This window comes from Gobius niger, assembly GCF_951799975.1.
Source record: "Gobius niger genome assembly, chromosome: 12".
NCBI classification, from domain to species: Eukaryota; Metazoa; Chordata; class Actinopteri; order Gobiiformes; family Gobiidae; genus Gobius; species Gobius niger.
This window is the reverse complement of record NC_136863.1, coordinates 424,770-446,498: the sequence shown is the minus strand read 5'-3', so window position 1 is coordinate 446,498 and position 21,729 is coordinate 424,770. Positions and strand designations below refer to the sequence as shown.

At 46.6% G+C, this 21,729-nt stretch overlaps 1 protein-coding gene across 1 annotated transcript; it reads right to left on the bottom strand.

Moving 5' to 3' along the window:
- Positions 1 to 6,586: 6,586 nt before the first annotated feature.
- Positions 6,587 to 21,729, bottom strand: LOC306971646 (poly(A) polymerase gamma-like). The gene is made up of 12 exons (XM_079567987.1): positions 21,708 to 21,729; positions 20,229 to 20,338; positions 20,037 to 20,158; positions 18,834 to 18,988; positions 18,673 to 18,767; positions 17,194 to 17,390; positions 16,997 to 17,116; positions 7,842 to 7,945; positions 7,031 to 7,106; positions 6,967 to 6,997; positions 6,877 to 6,897; positions 6,587 to 6,744 (listed from the first exon to the last, which is right to left on the bottom strand). The coding sequence occupies exons 2-12, from the start codon at positions 20,326 to 20,328 to the stop codon at positions 6,590 to 6,592; spliced, it is 1,176 nt and encodes a 391-aa protein (XP_079424113.1). The 5' UTR covers positions 20,329 to 20,338; positions 21,708 to 21,729; the 3' UTR covers positions 6,587 to 6,589.

Genomic DNA, 21,729 nt, shown 5'->3' with positions numbered 1-21,729 from the left:
AACAAACAAGTGAAAACGAGCGGAGCCTCAGTTACTGTAGTTGTTGCTTTGTCGTCGTAGAGACAGAAGTTTCAGCCTGAAGGCGTTTCCTTTAGACATGAGCTCATCCAAAGTGCTGTGAGGCCACATGACCAGCAGGGGGAGCTGAGGCCACATGACCAGCAGGGGGAGCTGAGGTCACATGACCAGCAGGGGGAGCTGAGGTCACATGACCAGCAGGGGGAGCTGAGGTCACATGACCAGCAGGAGGAGCTGAGGTCACATGACCAGCAGGGGGAGCTGAGGTCACATGACCAGCAGGGGGAGCTGAGGTCACATGACCAGCAGGAGGAGCTGAGGCCACATGACCAGCAGGAGGAGCTGAGGTCACATGACCAGCAGGGGGAGCTGAGGCCACATGACCAGCAGGGGGAGCTGAGGTCACATGACCAGCAGGGGGAGCTGAGGTCACATGACCAGCAGGGGGAGCTGAGGTCACATGACCAGCAGGAGGAGCTGTGAGGTCACATGACCAGCAGGAGGAGCTGAGGTCACATGACCAGCAGGAGGAGCTGTGAGGCCACATGACCAGCAGGAGGAGCTGAGGTCACATGACCAGCAGGAGGAGCTGTGAGGTCACATGACCAGCAGGAGGAGCTGTGAGGCCACATGACCAGCAGGAGGAGCTGTGAGGCCACATGACCAGCAGGAGGAGCTGTGAGGCCACATGACCAGCAGGAGGAGCTGTGAGGCCACATGACCAGCAGGAGGAGCTGAGGTCACATGACCAGCAGGAGGAGCTGTGAGGCCACATGACCAGCAGGGGGAGCTGAGGTCACATGACCAGCAGGAGGAGCTGTGAGGTCACATGACCAGCAGGAGGAGCTGTGAGGCCACATGACCAGCAGGAGGAGCTGAGGCCACAAGACCAGCAGGAGGAGCTGAGGTCACAAGACCAGCAGGAGGAGCTGAGGTCACATGACCAGCAGGAGGAGCTGAGTCACATGACCAGCAGGAGGAGCTGAGGCCACAAGACCAGCAGGAGGAGCTGAGGTCACATGACCAGCAGGAGGAGCTGAGTCACATGACCAGCAGGAGGAGCTGAGGTCACATGACCAGCAGGAGGAGCTGAGGTCACATGACCAGCAGGAGGAGCTGAGGCCACATGACCAGCAGGAGGAGCTGTGAGGTCACATGACCAGCAGGAGGAGCTGTGAGGCCACATGACCAGCAGGGGGAGCTGTGAGGTCACATGACCAGCAGGGGGAGCTGAGGCCACATGACCAGCAGGGGGAGCTGAGGTCACATGACCAGCAGGAGGAGCTGAGGTCACATGACCAGCAGGAGGAGCTGAGGTCACAAGACCAGCAGGAGGAGCTGTGAGGCCACATGACCAGCAGGAGGAGCTGAGGTCACATGACCAGCAGGAGGAGCTGAGGTCACATGACCAGCAGGAGGAGCTGTGAGGCCACATGACCAGCAGGAGGAGCTGAGGGTTTGATTTAAGCATCACTAACAGAACAGTTTCCATCATGTCTCAAACATTACAGGACGTGTGAATAAAAACACATGACGTCAGTTCCAGGTGAATGAAGGAAGCGTCAGATTTGGGTAAAGCTGAACGAGAGAACATGTGCTCGGTTAAGCGTGAGGTTAAAGAGGTTAAATAAATAAGTGACTTTAAACAAACATGAGGTGAAGTCACTGACGGATCAACGACCTTTTCAGGGACAAACGTCAGAGACACATCCTGATTTATAATCATAATAAACATTCATTTCAAACTAACATGTTTGTGTGACATTGTGAGAGATGTTCTTACCTGGACGTCCTCCCACATGAACCAGATCGTCAGGATTGACCTGCTTAACAACTGCGAGGACAATGAGAACATTCCAAAGGAAAGTATCTACATCTATGTGATATATTATTAAGGAGCTCATCCTTGACCTCTGCTTTAACCGGCCGTGCTCCTCACAGACCTACTGCCCTATATCTATGAAAGAGATGCTCTTGGACTTTACACAATATCTGTTGGATCATTTTGTAATCAGGGCAGATTCGCCTCGAGGTAATCCATTAAACTTGTGAGTTTTTGGACAGTTTCTGCTTGGATTTGTTTGCAGGATGTTAGAATAACCTCAGAGCTGCTGTTTGAATGAAAACTGCCTCCCACCCTCAGAGATGTTTTGCTTGAGGCTCCAAAGGTTCTCAATAGGGCTGAGGTCAGGGGAGGAGGGGGTCCACATCATGAGTTTCTCTCCTTTTATGCCCATAGCAGCCAGTGATGCAGAGGTTTTCTTTACAGCAGGACATGGTGTCATGATGAAGAGGATCTTGTTCTTTTTGTAGCATAGAAGACAGAGGTCAGTCAGAAAGAGGTCATTTTCACACCTTCAGGGATCCTAAAGGGGCCGACCAGCTCTCTCCTCATGACTCCGCCCCCTCCTTACTGACGTCACAGCCTTGTTGGGACATGGAGGCCATTCACCTCCATCCACTCCTCCATCCATCTGACCATCCAGGGTCACACGGCCTCATCAGTGAACAAGACTGTTTGAAAATGAGTCTCATGTATTTCTGAGCCACTGCAGCCGTTTCTGCTTCAGCTTCAGTGAACAGTTCAGGGGAGGCCGGAAACTGCAGCCTCTGGAGGGTCGGCTTTGTAGCAGCTGTTCTCTTAATCTGATGTGTTTGTCTGGCAGAAACCGTCCTCATTGTGCCTTTATCTGCACAAACCCGAGTGTGTCTGAATCATCCACAAAACGATGATTACGCTTCATCTTTCATGAAATATCAAAGGTTTTCACACCGAGACCAAGACATTCAACTATTTCACGCTTTCCATCAGCAGATCCTTTTTCTTTCCCTTATTGCTTGAAAATGATGATCTGCTTAATAAAGTGGAACATCCTTTTTCAGTAGTTTTTCATTAACTGGATTTAACCTGAACCTGATCCTCCCAGACTGAGGTTAAAGTCAGTGATTAAAGAGACACAAAACCATCCATGAGTTTCGTTTTACCTTTTTGTCCCTGAAAAATGATTTTCAGAATCATCTGGAACGCGGTGTAGAGAAACTCGGAAAATAAAAGTATTGTGAAAAAGTTCATTCATGAGTGCGACAGTAACATGTGACACAGACTCAGGTTGAGTGTTTGTGATTTGGATTATTGTGGCTCAGTTTGTAAAAACTTCATGTAAAATCTCTTTACATTAGAATATTGTGTAAATATTAAGGCTGTCAATGGATTGTTTTAATCGTGATTAATCGCAGTTCATTTTTTTCTATAATATAATTATTAGACATGAATATAATTAATAATTATCCAACATGAATCACATTTAAAGCAGTGATTACGGACGGAACATTTCAGTCCAAACCCGACAGCTGAAAACTCACTTTTTAGAGACATTTTCTTTTGTGCTGAACCTTTTGGAGAAACTGCAAACTTTTAGGTTCATGAAGTAGAACAAGGACAACATTTAAATACTTTTGGTTGAAATGGGATAATTAAATTAAACATTGTCAAACAAAGGTTCAGAGACTTTAAATGGTCTCAGTGGTTCAGACTCCGGGCTGGAGCTCGACCAGCGGAACCGCAGTGTGTTAGATTAGCAGCTGCACACATGGTACTGTGACTGTAGTACTGCAGTAATGTAGTATTTAATACTACACACTGTGGCTGTGCAGTACTGCAGTAATGTAGTGTTTAATACTATATTAATGTAGTATTAAATACTACATACTTTGACTGTTAAATACTACATTACTGCAGTATTAAATACTACATACTGTGACTGAGCAGTACTGCAGTAATATAGTGTTTAATACTACATTACTGTAGTATTTAATACTACATTAACATAGTATTTAATACTACAGTAATATAGTACTAAACACTAAATTAAACCCGTTTCCCGCTGCAGCTCCTCAGACTAAACAAACCTTGAACCTTCAGTAACAAAAACACAAAGAGACTTTTTTTCAGGGGTTTAATGTTTTTTACGGATCGGTTAAAGGAAGTCGATAAACACATAGAAAAATACCTTTCGTTACAATTTAGAAACCAACTCTTTTTGTTCTGTGTTTAACGGTGAGAATGAAATACAAACCTACGGCTATGATGGCATTAAAAAAAGATCACATGGTACAAATATGCAAATATAAATAAAGTGATAAGAAAACCCCTCGATGAAGAATATGCCTTTAGTCCAAACTGTACAAAGAAAGAGCTGGGCGTGGTTCCCGTGGGGGCGTGGCTTTAAGGCCTGGAGGCCCCGCCCCCTGTCAGTCAGCGGAGGCTCCGCCCCCTGTCAGTCAGCGGAGGCTCCGGCAGAAGCAGATGATCCGGGTAAAAAGGAATAAAAAGAAAAGATCCGAAACGTGAACCACGGAAAAGAAGGTCCTCGACTGAACCTCGCGCTCGGCCGACAGGAGGCGCCGCGACAGGAGGCGCCGCGACAGGAGGCGCCGCGACAGGAGGCGCCGCGACAGGAGGCGCCGCGACAGGAGGCGCCGCGACAGACCGACAGGAGGCGCCGCGACAGGAGGCGCCGCGGCTCCGTCGCACTGGCCTCAAACTCTGACGGAAACAGGAAACTAAGTCGAGTCGTCTCCGGATCCTCAAAGAGGCGCCGTTTAAGAACCTCCACAGGAGGCGCAGCGGCGGCGACGCCCCCAGGACAAGCTGACGCCTGACAAGCCACGATGACGATAAGCCACGCCCCCAGGACAAGCCACGCCCCCAGGACAAGCCACGCCCCCAGGACAAGCCACGCCCCTAGGACAAGCCACGCCCCCAGGACAAGCCACGCCCCCAGGACAAGCCGCCGCAGAATCAGGCTTTCATCAGACGCTCGTGTTAACGCGGCGCGAGAGGAAGACGAGGACGAGCGTTTCCTCCTCGTGTTCAGGGCGACGGTGAAGAATCTGGTGACGAGTTCTGTGGGAGCGAGAGGCGCGAGAGGCGTCTGAGGCGCGAGAGGCGCGAGAGGCGCGAGAGGCGCGAGAGGCGCGAGAGGCGCCTGAGTCTGAGGCGTCTGAGGCGGCGAGAGGCGGCGAAGAACAAGAGCTTTAATCATTGTCCTGCACAAACAGAGACGAGGCGAAAACTGTCTCGAAGACGAACGAGACGAACGACTTCTGTGAAGAAACGTCTGAAAGTGAAAATCACTGAACGTCTCAAACCAAACACGTTTCCCTCATTTCCTCCTGACTCAGAGTCGCTCAAATAAGTTCGTTTGTTTGTCCTTGATTTGAGAAACTCCGTCCATGAGGTGAGATTTAAACAACGCTCTTTAGTCGATGATTCTGATCATCTCAGTCTGAGAGAAGAAGAACTCGGCCAAGGACAGATTCACAAACCACAAGACAAACAAACGGTTTCGAGATTATTAACGTTTTAGTCTCGCAAAATAAAGAGGAGCCGGTTTATCTCAGGGAGGTGGAGAAACCAAACGCCTCTCGTTTATCTCAGGGAGGTGGAGAAACCAAACGCCTCTCGTTTATCTCAGGGAGGTGGAGAAACCAAACGCCTCTCGTTTATCTCAGACCTGATGGAGAAACCAAACGCCTCTCGTTTATCTCAGGCCTGACGGAGAAACCAAACGCCTCTCGTTTATCTCAGGCCTGACGGAGAAACCAAACGCCTCTCGTTTATCTCGGGCCTGATGGAGAAACCAAACGCCTCTCGTTTATCTCAGGCCTGACGGAGAAACCAAACGCCTCTCGTTTATCTCAGACCTGATGGAGAAACCAAACGCCTCTCGTTTATCTCAGACCTGACGGAGAAACCAAACGCCTCTCGTTTATCTCAGGCCTGACGGAGAAACCAAACGCCTCTCGTTTATCTCAGGCCTGACGGAGAAACCAAACGCCTCTCGTTTATCTCAGGCCTGACGGAGAAACCAAACGCCTCTCGTTTATCTCAGACCTGACGGAGAAACCAAACGCCTCTCGTTTATCTCAGGCCTGATGGAGAAACCAAACGCCTCTCGTTTATCTCAGACCTGATGGAGAAACCAAACGCCTCTCGTTTATCTCGGGCCTGATGGAGAAACCAAACGCCTCTCGTTTATCTCGGGCCTGATGGAGAAACCAAACGCCTCTCGCTAAACTCGCGTCTGAACTCGTGACCTCAGCGGCGCCCCCTGCAGCGTCTGAGAGGTGACAGAAGCTCCTCCCCCTGGGCGTGGCATCTGTCTGAGAGGTGACAGAAGCTCCTCCCCCTGGGCGTGCATCTGTCTGAGAGGTGACAGAAGCTCCTCCCCCTGGGCGTGGCATCTGTCTGAGAGGTGACAGAAGCTCCTCCCCCTGGGCGTGGCCTCAGGAGACGCTCAGGAGGAAAAAAAGATCGTTACATTTTTTACAGTTTTTTTTTTTTTTTCGGATAAAACGACATCAGAGCAAAAAGACTTTTCCAAAACACCACGATGTTTTTAAGACAAAGTTCTGTACAAAAACCAAAGGAACCGCTGTCTGTCCAGTAGAAAAGGCCTGCGGGGGAACATGATGGTCACCGGTCGCCGCGGTGACGTCCCGTGGCGTCCCCGGTCGCCGCGGTGACGCCCGCTGAGATAGTGCGTGTAAAGTTCTGGGTGGAGCAGCTTCAGGTGGACTGGACGTGGAGGCGGGTCTTCTCCGTCTCCTTCAGACGCTTGGCCTGCTCGTCGGCCGGCGGCGACAGCGCCCGCTTGGACGCCGCGCCGTTCAGCGGGTCGCGGCTCACCAGCGTGGGGATGGAGCTGCCCACAGGGGGCGCCAGCGCGGGGATGGAGCTGCCCACGGGGGGCGCCAGCGTGGGGATGGAGCTGCCCACGGGGGGCGCCAGCGTGGGGATGGAGCTGCCCACGGGGGGCGCCAGCGTGGGGATGGAGCTGCCCACAGGGGGCGCCACCGCGGGCTTGGACACGTGCGCTGCCGAGAGAGAGAAGGAGAAACCGTTACTTTAGCGTCCGGGGAGGAGGAGCAAAGGTGAGGTCGTACTGGAGCCGATGACCGGGATGGACATGCCCTTCTCCTCCGCCGCCGCCACAGACGCCGCCGCCACGGACGCCACGGACGCCACGGACGCCGCCTCTGAGGAGGAGCTGACCTCGAAGACCGGGGGCTTCGGAGGCGTCACACTGCGGACACAGGAGAACGTCAGGGAGAAGGTCTGGGAGTAACATGTGGAGGGGGCGGAGTAACATGTGGAAGGGGCGGAGTAACATGTGGAGGGGGCGGAGTAACATGTGGAGGGGGCGGAGTAACATGTGGAGGGGGCGGAGTAACATGTGGAGGGGGTGGAGTAACATGTGGAAGGGGCGGAGTAACACATGGAGGGGGCGGAGTAACATGTGGAGGGGGCGGAGTAACATGTGGAGGGGGCGGAGTAACATGTGGAGGGGGCGGAGTAACACGTGGAGGGGCGGAGTAACACGTGGAGGGGGCGGAGTAACATGTGGAGGGGCGGAGTAACACGTGGAGGGGGCGGAGTAACACGTGGAGGGGGCGGAGTAACACGTGGAGGAGGCGGAGTAACAGGTGGAGGGGGCGGAGTAACATGTGGAGGGGGCGGAGTAACACGTGGAGGGGCGGAGTAACACATGGAGGGGGCGGAGTAACACGTGGAGGGGGCGGAGTAACACGTGGAGGGGGAGGGAGTAACATGTGGAGGGGGCGGAGTAACATGTGGAGGGGGCGGAGTAACACGTGGAGGAGGCGGAGTAACACGTGGAGGGGGCGGAGTAACATGTGGAGGGGGCGGAGTAACACGTGGAGGGGCGGAGTAACACATGGAGGGGGCGGAGTAACACATGGAGGGGGCGGAGTAACACGTGGAGGGGGCGGAGTAACACATAGAGGGGGCGGAGTCTCACTTGTGGCGGTTCAGAGCCAGCTTGATGGAGTTCTTGACGACTCTGCAGCTGTTACTGGCCGGAAGAGGAGACGAGGCGTCGGGCAGCTCCATACTGGGCAGCCTCTGAGGAAAACATGTACAACGGGAACCGTCAGAGATCAGGTCGAAGCTTCTCTAAAGTCAGAGTCTCATTACTGTGAGACAAACATGTTTGAAATGTTAAAGTCCCGAAGGAGGAAGAGCTGCTGTTTTCCTGAAGAACATCCTGAACGTTGCATTAGCTGCAGCGCTAGTGCACGTCTATGGTAACTAGTAGCCTTTATTAAAAACAGTCTGACCCGAGCACAGAGCACCTGAGGCACATCACTTATAAACCAACTCACCGTATACATGTCTGTGTGACTGAACAGTGTTTTAAAAGAACTTGTATCTGAGCAGCTTCCTGGTTGCAGCTCTGCGGCGGCGGAGTGATCTGCTCGGTGACCGGATCTACAGTCGTTTGTTTACCTGCGGCCGCTTCACCACACGAGGAATTCACTAAGGAGCTTTTTACAAATCAGACATGGCAACGTTTGGAGGACGAGGTTTTTAATGCAGGATACTAGCTACCATAGACATGCACTGGCCTAATACTGGCCTAGCACTGACCTAGCACAGGCCTAACACTGGCCTAGCACTGGCCTAGCACTGGGCTAGCACTGGCCTAGCACTGGCCTAGCACTGACCTAGCACTGGTCTAGCACTGGTCTAGCACTGGCTTAGCACTGGCCTAGCACTGGCCTAGCACTGGTCTAGCACTGGCCTAGCTCTGGCCTAGCACTGGCCTAGCACTGGCCTAGCTCTGGCCTAGCACTGGCCTAGCACTGGCCTAGCACTGGCCTAGCACTGGCCTAGCACTGGCCTAGCACTGGCCTAGCACTGGTCTAGCACTGGCCTAGCTCTGGCCTAGCACTGGCCTAGCACTGGCCTAGCACTGGCCTAGCACTGGCCTAGCTCTGGCCTAGCTCTGGCCTAGCACTGGCCTAGCTCTGGCCTAGCACTGGCCTAGCACTGGCCTAGCACTGGCCTAGCACTGGCTTAGCACTGGCCTAACACTGGCCTAGCTCTGGCCTAGCTCTGGCCAAGCACTGGCCTAGCTCTGGCCTAGCTCTGGCCAAGCACTGGCCAAGCACTGGCCAAGCACTGGCCAAGCACTGGCCAAGCACTGGCCAAGCACTGGCCTAGCACTGGCCAAGCTCTGGCCAAGCTCTGGCCTAGCTCTGGCCTAGCACTGGCCTAGCTCTGGCCTAGCTCTGGCCAAGCACTGGCCAAGCACTGGCCAAGCACTGGCCAAGCACTGGCCTAGCACTGGCCAAGCACTGGCCTAGCACTGGCCTAGCTCTGGCCTAGCACTGGCTTAGCACTGGCCTAACACTGGCCTAGCTCTGGCCTAGCTCTGGCCAAGCACTGGCCTAGCTCTGGCCTAGCACTGGCCTAGCTCTGGCCTAGCTCTGGCCAAGCACTGGCCTAGCACTCGCCTAGCACTGGCCAAGCACTGGCCTAGCACTCGCCTAGCACTGGCCAAGCACTGGCCTAGCTCTGGCCAAGCACTGGCCTAGCACTGGCCTAGCACTGGCCTAGCACTGGCCAAGCACTGGCCTAGCTCTGGCCAAGCACTGGCCTAGCACTCGCCTAGCACTGGCCTAGCACTGGCCAAGCACTGGCCAAGCACTGGCCTAGCACTCGCCTAGCACTGGCCAAGCACTGGCCTAGCTCTGGCCAAGCACTGGCCTAGCACTGGCCTAGCACTCGCCTAGCTCTGGCCAAGCACTGGCCAAGCACTGGCCAAGCACTGGCCTAGCACTGGCCTAGCACTGGCCTAGCACTGGCCAAGCACTGGCCTAGCTCTGGCCAAGCACTGGCCAAGCACTGGCCTAGCACTCGCCTAGCACTGGCCTAATACTGGCCTAGCACTGGCCTAGCATTGGCCTAGCACTGGCCTAGCACTGGCCTAGCACTGGCCTAGCACTGGTCTAGCTCTAGCCTAGCACTGGCCTAGCACTGGCCTAGCTCTAGCCTAGCACTGACCTAGCACTGGCCTAGCACTGGCCTAGCACTGGCCTAGCACTGGCCTAGCACTGGCTTAGCACTGACCTAGCTCTAGCCTAGCTCTAGCCTAGCACTGGCCTAGCACTGGCCTAGCACTGGCCTAGCACTGGCCTAGCACTGGCCTAGCACTGGCCTAGCACTGGCCTAGCTCTAGCCTAGCTCTAGCCTAGCACTGGCCTAGCTCTAGCCTAGCTCTAGCCTAGCTCTAGCCTAGCACTGGCCTAGCACTAGCGCCACTAAACTCTCCAAATATAAGAACGGCATGAATGGAAAAACTAAATCTAACTCCAGAAATCAGCAGCACTCTGGACACCGAGGAAGCGAAGCCTTATGTCAAACATCCGGAAACATCCCTTTAAGTTTCTGGTATGTGACGTATACATGAAACATCCCTTTAAAGTTTCTGGTATGTGGCGTATACATGAAACATCCCTTTAAAGTTTCTGGTATGTGACGTAAACATGAAACATCCCTTTAAGTTTCTGGTATGTGACGTATACATGAAACATCCCTTTAAGTTTCTGGTATGTGACGTATACATGAAACATCCCTTTAAAGTTTCTGGCATGTGACGTATACATGAAACATCCCTTTAAAGTTTCTGGTATGTGACGTGTACATGAAACATCCCTTTAAGTTTCTGGTATGTGACGTGTACATGAAACATCCCTTTAAGTTTCTGGTATGTGACATATACATGAAACATCTTTAAAGTTTCTGGTATGTGACGTGTACATGAAACATCCCTTTAAGTTTCTGGTATGTGACGTATACATGAAACATCCCTTTAAAGTTTCTGGTATGTGACGTGTACATGAAACATCCCTTTAAGTTTCTGGTATGTGACGTGTACATGAAACATCCCTTTAAGTTTCTGGTATGTGACGTATACATGAAACATCCCTTTAAGTTTCTGGTATGTGGCGTATACATGAAACATCCCTTTAAGTTTCTGGTATGTGGCGTATACATGAAACATCCCTTTAAGTTTCTGGTATGTGGCGTATACATGAAACATCCCTTTAAGTTTCTGGTATGCGACGTATACATGAAACATCTTTAAATTTTCTGGTATGTGACATATACATGAAACATCCCTTTAAGTTTCTAGTATGTGACGTATACATGAAACATCTTTAAAGTTTCTGGTGTGTGACGTAAACATGAAACATCCCTTTAAGTTTCTGGTATGTGACGTATACATGAAACATCCCTTTAAGTTTCTGGTATGTGACGTGTACATGAAACATCTTTAAAGTTTCTGGTATGTGACGTGTACATGAAACATCCCTTTAAGTTTCTGGTATGTGACGTGTACATGAAACATCCCTTTAAGTTTCTGGTATGTGACGTATACATGAAACATCCCTTTAAGTTTCTGGTATGTGACGTATACATGAAACATACCTTTAAGTTTCTGGTATGTGACATATACATGAACTATCCCTTTAAAGTTTCTGGTATGTGACGTATACATGAAACATCCCTTTAAGTTTCTGGTATGTGATGTGTACATGAAACATCTTTAAAGTTTCTGGTATGTGACGTGTACATGAAACATCCCTTTAAGTTTCTGGTATGTGACGTGTACATGAAACATCCCTTTAAGTTTCTGGTATGTGACGTGTACATGAAACATCCCTTTAAAGTTTCTGGTATGTGACGTGTACATGAAACATCCCTTTAAAGTTTCTGGTATGTGGCGTATACATGAAACATCCCTTTAAGTTTCTGGTATGTGACGTGTACATGAAACATCCCTTTAAAGTTTCTGGTATGTGACGTATACATGAAACATCTTTAAAGTTTCTGGTATGTGGCGTATACATGAAACATCTTTAAAGTTTCTGGTATGTGACGTGTACATGAAACATCCCTTTAAGTTTCTGGTATGTGACGTATACATGAAACATCCCTTTAAGTTTCTGGTATGTGACGTATACATGAAACATCCCTTTAAAGTTTCTGGTATGTGACGTATACATGAAACATCTTTAAAGTTTCTGGTATGTGACGTATACATGAAGCATCCCTTTAAGTTTCTGGTATGTGACGTGTACATGAAACATCCCTTTAAGTTTCTGGTATGTGACGTATACATGAAACATCCCTTTAAGTTTCTGGTATGTGACGTATACATGAAACATCCCTTTAAGTTTCTGGTATGTGACATATACATGAAACATCCCTTTAAGTTTCTGGTATGTGACATATACGTGAAACATCCCTTTAAGTTTCTGGTATGTGACGTATACATGAAACATCCCTTCAAGTTTCTGGTATGTGACGTATACATGAAACATCCCTTTAAAGTTTCTGGTATGTGACGTATACATGAAACATCTTTAAAGTTTCTGGTATGTGACGTATACAAGAAACATCCCTTTAAGTTTCTGGTATGTGACGTGTACATGAAACATCCCTTTAAGTTTCTGGTATGTGACGTGTACATGAAACATCCCTTTAAGTTTCTGGTATGTGACGTATACATGAAACATCCCTTTAAGTTTCTGGTATGTGACGTGTACATGAAACATCCCTTTAAGTTTCTGGTATGTGACATATACATGAAACATCCCTTTAAGTTTCTGGTATGTGACATATACATGAAACATCCCTTTAAAGTTTCTGGTATGTGACGTGTACATGAAACATCTTTAAAGTTTCTGGTATGTGACGTATACATGAAACATCCCTTTAAGTTTCTGGTATGTGACATGTACATGAAACATCCCTTTAAGTTTCTGGTATGTGACATATACATGAAACATCCCTTTAAGTTTCTGGTATGTGACATATACATGAAACATCCCTTTAAGTTTCTGGTATGTGACGTGTACATGAAACATCTTTAAAGTTTCTGGTATGTGACGTATACATGAAACATCCCTTTAAGTTTCTGGTATGTGACGTATACATGAAACATCCCTTTAAGTTTCTGGTATGTGACATATACATGAAACATCCCTTTAAGTTTCTGGTATGTGACGTGTACATGAAACATCCTTTAAAGTTTCTGGTATGTGACGTGTACATGAAACATCCTTTAAAGTTTCTGGTATGTGACGTGTACATGAAACATCCCTTTAAGTTTCTGGTATGTGACGTATACATGAAACATCCCTTTAAGTTTCTGGTATGTGACGTATACATGAAACATCCCTTTAAGTTTCTGGTATGTGACGTGTACATGAAAAATCCCTTTAAGTTTCTGGTATGTGACGTGTACATGAAACATCCCTTTAAGTTTCTGGTATGTGACGTGTACATGAAACATCCCTTTAAGTTTCTGGTATGTGGCGTATACATGAAACATCTTTAAAGTTTCTGGTATGTGACGTGTACATGAAACATCCCTTTAAGTTTCTGGTATGTGACGTATACATGAAACATCTTTAAAGTTTCTGGTATGTGACGTGTACATGAAACATCCCTTTAAGTTTCTGGTATGTGACGTATACATGAAACATCCCTTTAAGTTTCTGGTATGTGACGTATACATGAAACATCCCTTTAAGTTTCTGGTATGTGGCGTATACATGAAACATCCCTTTAAAGTTTCTGGTATGTGGCGTATACATGAAACATCCCTTAAGTTTCTGGTATGTGACGTATACATGAAACATCCCTTTAAGTTTCTGGTATGTGACGTATACATGAAACATCCCTTTAAGTTTCTGGTATGTGACGTGTACATGAAACATCTTTAAAGTTTCTGGTATGTGTCATATACATGAAACATCTTTAAAGTTTCTGGTATGAGACGTAAACATGAAACATCCCTTTAAAGTTTCTGGTATGTGTCATATACATGAAACATCTTTAAAGTTTCTGGTATGTGGCGTATACATGAAACATCCCTTTAAGTTTCTGGTATGTGACGTGTACATGAAACATCCCTTTAAAGTTTCTGGTATGTGACATGTACATGAAACATCCCTTTAAGTTTCTGGTATGTGACATGTACATGAAACATCCCTTTAAGTTTCTGGTATGTGACGTATACATGAAACATCCCTTTAAGTTTCTGGTATGTGACGTGTACATGAAACATCCCTTTAAAGTTTCTGGTATGTGACGTGTACATGAAACATCCCTTTAAAGTTTCTGGTATGTGGCGTATACATGAAACATCCCTTTAAGTTTCTGGTATGTGACATGTACATGAAACATCCCTTTAAGTTTCTGGTATGTGACGTATACATGAAACATCCCTTTAAGTTTCTGGTATGTGACGTATACATGAAACATCCCTTTAAGTTTCTGGTATGTGACGTGTACATGAAACATCCCTTTAAAGTTTCTGGTATGTGACGTATACATGAAACATCCCTTTAAAGTTTCTGGTATGTGACGTGTACATGAAACATCCCTTTAAAGTTTCTGGTATGTGACGTATACATGAAACATCCCTTTAAAGTTTCTGGTATGTGGCGTATACATGAAACATCCCTTTAAGTTTCTGGTATGTGACATGTACATGAAACATCCCTTTAAGTTTCTGGTATGTGACGTTTACATGAAACATCCCTTTAAGTTTCTGGTATGTGACGTATACATGAAACATCCCTTTAAAGTTTCTGGTATGTGACGTGTACATGAAACATCCCTTTAAAGTTTCTGGTATGTGACGTATACATGAAACATCCCTTTAAAGTTTCTGGTATGTGGCGTATACATGAAACATCCCTTTAAGTTTCTGGTATGTGACATGTACATGAAACATCCCTTTAAGTTTCTGGTATGTGACGTATACATGAAACATCCCTTTAAAGTTTCTGGTATGTGACGTATACATGAAACATCCTTTAAAGTTTCTGGTATGTGGCGTATACATGAAACATCCCTTTAAGTTTCTGGTATGTGGCGTATACATGAAACATCCCTTTAAGCTTCTGGTATGTGACGTATACATGAAACATCTTTAAAGTTTCTGGTATGTGACGTATACATGAAACATCTTTAAAGTTTCTGGTATGTGACATATACATGAAACATCCCCTTAAGTTTCTAGTATGTGACGTATACATGAAACATCCCTTTAAGTTTCTGGTATGTGACGTATACATGAAACATCCCTTTAAGTTTCTGGTATGTGACGTGTACATGAAACATCTTTAAAGTTTCTGGTATGTGACGTATACATGAAACATCCCTTTAAGTTTCTGGTATGTGACGTGTACATGAAACATCCCTTTAAGTTTCTGGTATGTGACATATACATGAAACATCCTTAAAGTTTCTGGTATGTGACGTGTACATGAAACATCCCTTTAAGTTTCTGGTATGTGACGTATACATGAAACATCCCTTTAAGTTTCTGGTATGTGACGTATACATGAAACATCCCTTTAAGTTTCTGGTATGTGACGTATACATGAAACATCCCTTTAAAGTTTCTGGTATGTGACGTATACATGAAACATCCCTTTAAAGTTTCTGGTATGTGACGTATACATGAAACATCCCTTTAAGTTTCTGGTATGTGACGTATACATGAAACATCCCTTTAAGTTTCTGGTATGTGACGTATACATGAAACATCCCTTTAAGTTTCTGGTATGTGACGTATACATGAAACATCCCTTTAAAGTTTCTGGTATGTGACGTATACATGAAACATCCCTTTAAAGTTTCTGGTATGTGACGTATACATGAAACATCCCTTTAAGTTTCTGGTATGTGACGTATACATGAAACATCTTTAAAGTTTCTGGTATGTGACATATACATGAAACATCCCTTTAAAGTTTCTGGTATGTGACGTGTACATGAAACATCCCTTTAAGTTTCTGGTATGTGACGTATACATGAAACATCTTTAAAGTGTCTGGTATGTGGCGTATACATGAAACATCTTTAAAGTTTCTGGTATGTGACGTGTACATGAAACATCCCTTTAAGTTTCTGGTATGTGACATATACATGAAACATCCCTTTAAGTTTCTGGTATGTGACGTATACATGAAACATCCCTTTAAGTTTCTGGTATGTGACGTGTACATGAAACATCCCTTTAAAGTTTCTGGTATGTGACGTATACATGAAACATCCCTTTAAGTTTCTGGTATGTGACGTATACATGAAACATCCCTTTAAGTTTCTGGTATGTGACGTATACATGAAACATCCCTTTAAGTTTCTGGTATGTGACGTATACATGAAACATCCCTTTAAGTTTCTGGTATGTGACGTATACATGAAACATCCCTTTAAGTTTCTGGTATGTGACGTATACATGAAACATCCCTTTAAGTTTCTGGTATGTGACGTATACATGAAACATCCCTTTAAGTTTCTGGTATGTGACGTGTACATGAAACATCCCTTTAAAGTTTCTGGTATGTGACGTATACATGAAACATCTTTAAAGTTTCTGGTATGTGACGTATACATGAAACATCCCTTTAAAGTTCTGGTATGTGACGTATACATGAAACATCCCTTTAAGTTTCTGGTATGTGACGTAAACATGAAACATCCCTTTAAAGTTTCTGGTATGTGACGTATACATGAAACATCCCTTTAAAGTTTCTGGTATGTGACGTGTACATGAAACATCCCTTTAAGTTTCTGGTATGTGACGTATACATGAAACATCCCTTTAAGTTTTTGGTATGTGACGTGTACATGAAACATCTTTAAAGTTTCTGGTATGTGACGTATACATGAAACATCCCTTTAAGTGTCTGGTATGTGACGTGTACATGAAACATCCCTTTAAAGTTTCTGGTATGTGACGTGTACATGAAACATCCCTTTAAAGTTTCTGGTATGTGACGTGTACATGAAACATCCCTTTAAGTTTCTGGTATGTGACGTATACATGAAACATCCCTTTAAGTTTCTGGTATGTGACGTGTACATGAAACATCTTTAAAGTTTCTGGTATGTGGCGTATACATGAAACATCCCTTTAAGTTTCTGGTATGTGACGTATACATGAAACATCCCTTTAAGTTTCTGGTATGTGACGTATACATGAAACATCTTTAAAGTTTCTGGTATGTGACGTATACATGAAACATCCCTTTAAGTTTCTGGTGTAATACGTGGAGCCTGGTGTAGATAATGAGGACATGTGACCTGCGTCCGCGAGGTGTCGATGGTTGGAATGGGCTTGAGCTTTGACCCCGTGGCGTCCGAGGGGGCGGAGTCTGCGGGAGGATACGGCTCTTTGAACGCGGCGTCGTCGTTGGACACGGCCTGCAGAGACACAGACAGGGGGCGCTAAAGAGCAGCTGCCACAGAACGCTGCAGCGGCTCGTGGTGGTTACCGTTACCTCGTCCTTGTGCCTCTTGCTGACCTCGTCTGGCGTGGGAGAGTGCGGTCGTTTGGCGGCGCCGTTCACAGACTCCTCCTCCTCCTGCGCTGGCTCCTCCCCCGCAGGCTCGTCGCCCGCGGCACCGTTAGACTCCTCCTCTTTGGGGCTGCTGGTGGCGTTGGGCTTAACGTCGCTGGCGGCCAGAGGAGAGGCGTCTGCTGGAGGAGACCACACCCACTTTACTCACTTTAACCCCTTAACTCCCACCTGAGGCTTTACCCCAATCCAAAAGCTTCTGGAAACAAGCTGTGACAATAATAACAAAACTGAGACGAAAACAATGAAGATGTGACAAAAAAGTGACGAAAATGTGCTACGAATTGATGAATGAGTGGCAAAAATGTCACAAGAAATTGACAAAAAAATAAAAAATTGACGAAAAAAGGACAAAAAAATTGATAAAAATTGACGAAAAAAACACAAAAAAATAACAAAAATGTGACAAAAAATGACAAAAAATGTGATAAAAATGGATGAAAAAACTAGGAAAAAAATGACAAAAATGTGACAAAAAATGACAAAAAATGTGATGAAAAATTGACGAAAATATGACCAAAAAAATTGACAAAAACGTGACAAAAATGACAAAAAATGTGATGAAAAATTGACAAAAATATGACAAAATATGACAAATTTGATTTAAAAAATGACAAAAATTTGACAAAAAAATGACAAAAATGGACGAAAAAATTGACAAAAAAATGACAAAAAAATAAAAAAAAGGACAAAAATGTGACAAAAAAGTGACGAAAATGTGCTAAGAATTGATGAATGAGTGGCAAAAATGTCAAAAGATATTGACGAAAAATAAAAAATTGACGAAAAAATGACAAAAAAATGACAAAAAATAACAAAAATGTGACAAAAAATGTGATAAAAAATTGACGAAAAAATGATAAAAATGTGATAAAAATGGATGAAAAAAACGACAAAAAAAATGACAAAAACTTGACAAAAATGACGAAAAATGTGATACAAAATTGACGAAAATATGACAAAAATGTGATTTAAAAAATGACAAAAATGTGATAAAAATTTGACAAAAAAATGACAAAAAATTGATTAAAAAAAGGACGAAAAAAAGACAAAAAAAATAACAAAAATGTGACAAAATATGACAATAAAGTTACAAAAATGAGTTGAATACCCAACAAAAAAATGGTGGAAAAAAAAATCTGATGACGTGAGGAAAGAGATCCTCTCGGTTCAGGCGGGAGTTAAGAGGTTAATACAGCAACCATATGTGAGCAGCGCCACCTCCTGCTCATGAGGGTTACTACACGGAAAATCATTTCAAACTTCTGCTGTAGAGACGGACATAAATATGAGGAACTAACGTGTAAAGCAGGGCTGGGAGATAAATCTAATTCACTGGATTCATTCATACTTTAAAAACAGACCAAAATGTCTGTCTGTAAAGTTCCGGGAGAGACTGACCGGCCGCGAGGACGGCGATGGGCGTGGCCGGGTCCTTGGCCTCAGACGGCGCCGCGGGAGCGCCCTCTAGGAACAGCTGCTTCGGAGGCGTCGCTCTGAAACACAGTTCTCATCAAACACTGAGCCAGAACGACAGGAGCTCCTCCAGGTCGGAGCCTCACCCGTCGTCCGTGTCCGTCTTGGCGAGCGTCTTGGCGGGCGGCGAGCTGATGGGCGTCCCCGAGTCTGTGTTTGTGGAACTGTCCAAGTGACTGCTGTCCAGAGAGAGGCGCTTCGAGCTGCTGCCGTTAGAGCTGCGGCTCAGCTCCGCCAGGCTCTGAGGGGACAGGAAGTACTCGGGTAAACAGGAAGTACATGGGTAAACAGGAAGTACATGGGTAAACAGGAAGTACATGGGTAAACAGGAAGTGCACGGGTAAACAGGAAGTGCACGGGTAAACAGGAAGTACACGGGTAAACAGGAAGTACACGGGTAAACAGGAAGTACATGGGTGAACAGGAAGTACACGGGTAAACAGGAAGTACACGGGTAAACAGGAATTACACGGGTAAACAGGAAGTACACGGGTAAGCAGGAAGTACACGGGTAAACAGGAAGTACATGGGTAAACAACAGGGAGGACTCAGGTTAATAACAGGAAGTACTCAGGTTAATAACAGGAAGTACTCGGTCTAATAACAGGAAGTACTCGGTCTAATAACAGGAAGTACTCGGTCTAATAACAGGAAGTACTCGGTCTAATAACAGGAAGTACTCGGGTTAATAACAGGGAGGACTCAGGTAAACAGGGAGGACTCGGGTTAATAACAGGGAGGACTCGGGTAAACAGGGAGGACTCGGGTAAACAGGGAGGACTCGGGTAAACAGGGAGGACTCGGGTAAACAGGGAGGACTCGGGTAAACAGGGAGGACTCGGGTAAACAGGGAGGACTCGGGTAAACAGGGAGGACTCGGGTAAACAGGAAGTACTCAGGTAAGCAGGAAGTACACGGGTAAACAGGGAGGACTCAGGTAAACAACAGGGAGGACTCAGGTAAACAGGGAGGACTCAGGTAAACAGGGAGGACTCAGGTAAACAGGGAGGACTCAGGTAAACAGGGAGGACTCAGGTAAACAGGGAGGACTCAGGTAAACAGGGAGGACTCAGGTAAACAGGGAGGACTCGGGTAAACAGGGAGGACTCAGGTAAACAGGGAGGACTCGGGTAAACAGGAAGTACTCAGGTAAACAGGGAGGACTCAGGTTAACAGGGAGGACTCGGGTAAACAGGGAGGACTCGGGTAAACAGGAAGTACTCAGGTTAACAACAGGAAGTACTCGGGTAAACCGGCCTTACTGGAGGGTTATTGAAAGCTGGTCTTACCCTCTTCTTCTTCTGCACCAGCTCGGCCGGCAGGTACTGGTGCAGCTGCTTCTTCTTGACGTGCGTGGCCTCGATCTTCATGCCGTCCTTCAGCATGTTGATGTTATTGGCCTGTCTGTAAACTGCAGAGGAAACGCCGTGAGGAAGTGTTAAAGGTTAGAGCGGCGAGCGTGAGAGGGGGCGGAGTCTCACCCGTGTCGGTGAATGACTGGATGTCGTACGTCAGGTCGATGTTCACGCTCTCCGCGTTCTCCACTTTCTTAAACAGGATCCCGATGAACCACATGGACATGAAGTCGTTTCTGTAAAGGAGACGTTTAGACCTGGGTTACAGATGCTCTCACGCCATCGATCAGACCGATATATCGATCAGACCGATATATCGATCAGACCGATGTATCGATCAGACCGATGTATCAATCAGACCGATGTATCAATCAGACCGATGTATCAATCAGACCGATGTATCGATCAGACCGATGTATCGATCAGACCGATGTATCGATCAGACCGATGTATCGAGAAACCGATATTTGGGTGTTTTACAATATCAGGGATTGGCCGAAGGCCGATTTCCCCGGAACTGAAAGAGATAGAAACACCCCATTTTTTGCTTTGGAAAGAGCTTCATGATGAGCCTCTGTCTCAGGTTTGTACCTATTGTGTATGTTTTATGTTGCAGACTTTTGCTCATGATTTCAGAACCATCAGAGACTGAGATTTACCGTCACAACACGGACACATTTAGAGGCTTCACAGGATCTGTGCATATCTGTATACATCAGTACATCTGTATACGTCTGTATACGTCTGTATATACAGTATCTGTATATATGGAAACATCGGTATATATCTGTATGTCAGTATATCTTTATCAGAGGTTCCGCTAGACTTTTTTTGTGTCGGCCACTTTGGCCGGCTGGGTCGTAAAATGCAAGAATTACCGGTAATTAAAAAATATATACATTATGAACGTGGCTTATTATCAATAACAATCTACATTTAGACAGAGCTACACAAGTGCTTTAGTTGCTCCCAAAACACGGCGATTTCTAATCAAAGACTGACGTGAGAAAAATGTAGCAACAGCGAAAATCCACACATGAAGTTGTGCGCGTGGAGACGGTGGAGCAGCAGGTGTCACACTGATATACACCACTCATATGCACTTCAACTCAGACAGAAAGTAGCCGATATCTACGACCCTAACGCTGTCCTTATCCAGGTCTGACCAGCTGCACAGCGAGGGCGGGGCTGTAGATGCCCTTCCACGCTTTTACGTGGCTTCAGGTGTAAAATAGTGATTAAGTCCCTCAGCACGGAAATATTGTGGAGAGACAAATCGACAGCACTAAAGTCACAAAAGTCAGTCTCGAGAGATTCAAAACGGACCCAGCTCTGCTGCGCTTTAGAGCGGCTCCAACACCGGTAACTGAGCCGAGGCGTCTGCGCAGACTGACCGAGGGAAGCGCCTCTAAACCCGGCCACTCTCTGAGCCGAGGCGTCTGCGCAGACTGACCGAGGGAAGCGCCTCTAAACCCGGCCACTCTCTGAGCCGAGGCGTCTGCGCAGACTGACCGAGGGAAGCGCCCCTAAACCCGGCTACTCTCTGAGCGGCTCCAACACCGGTAACTAAGATCAGTGCATGTGTGAGTGCAGAGCGGGACTCACTCGCTGCGGGTGTCCTTGGAGC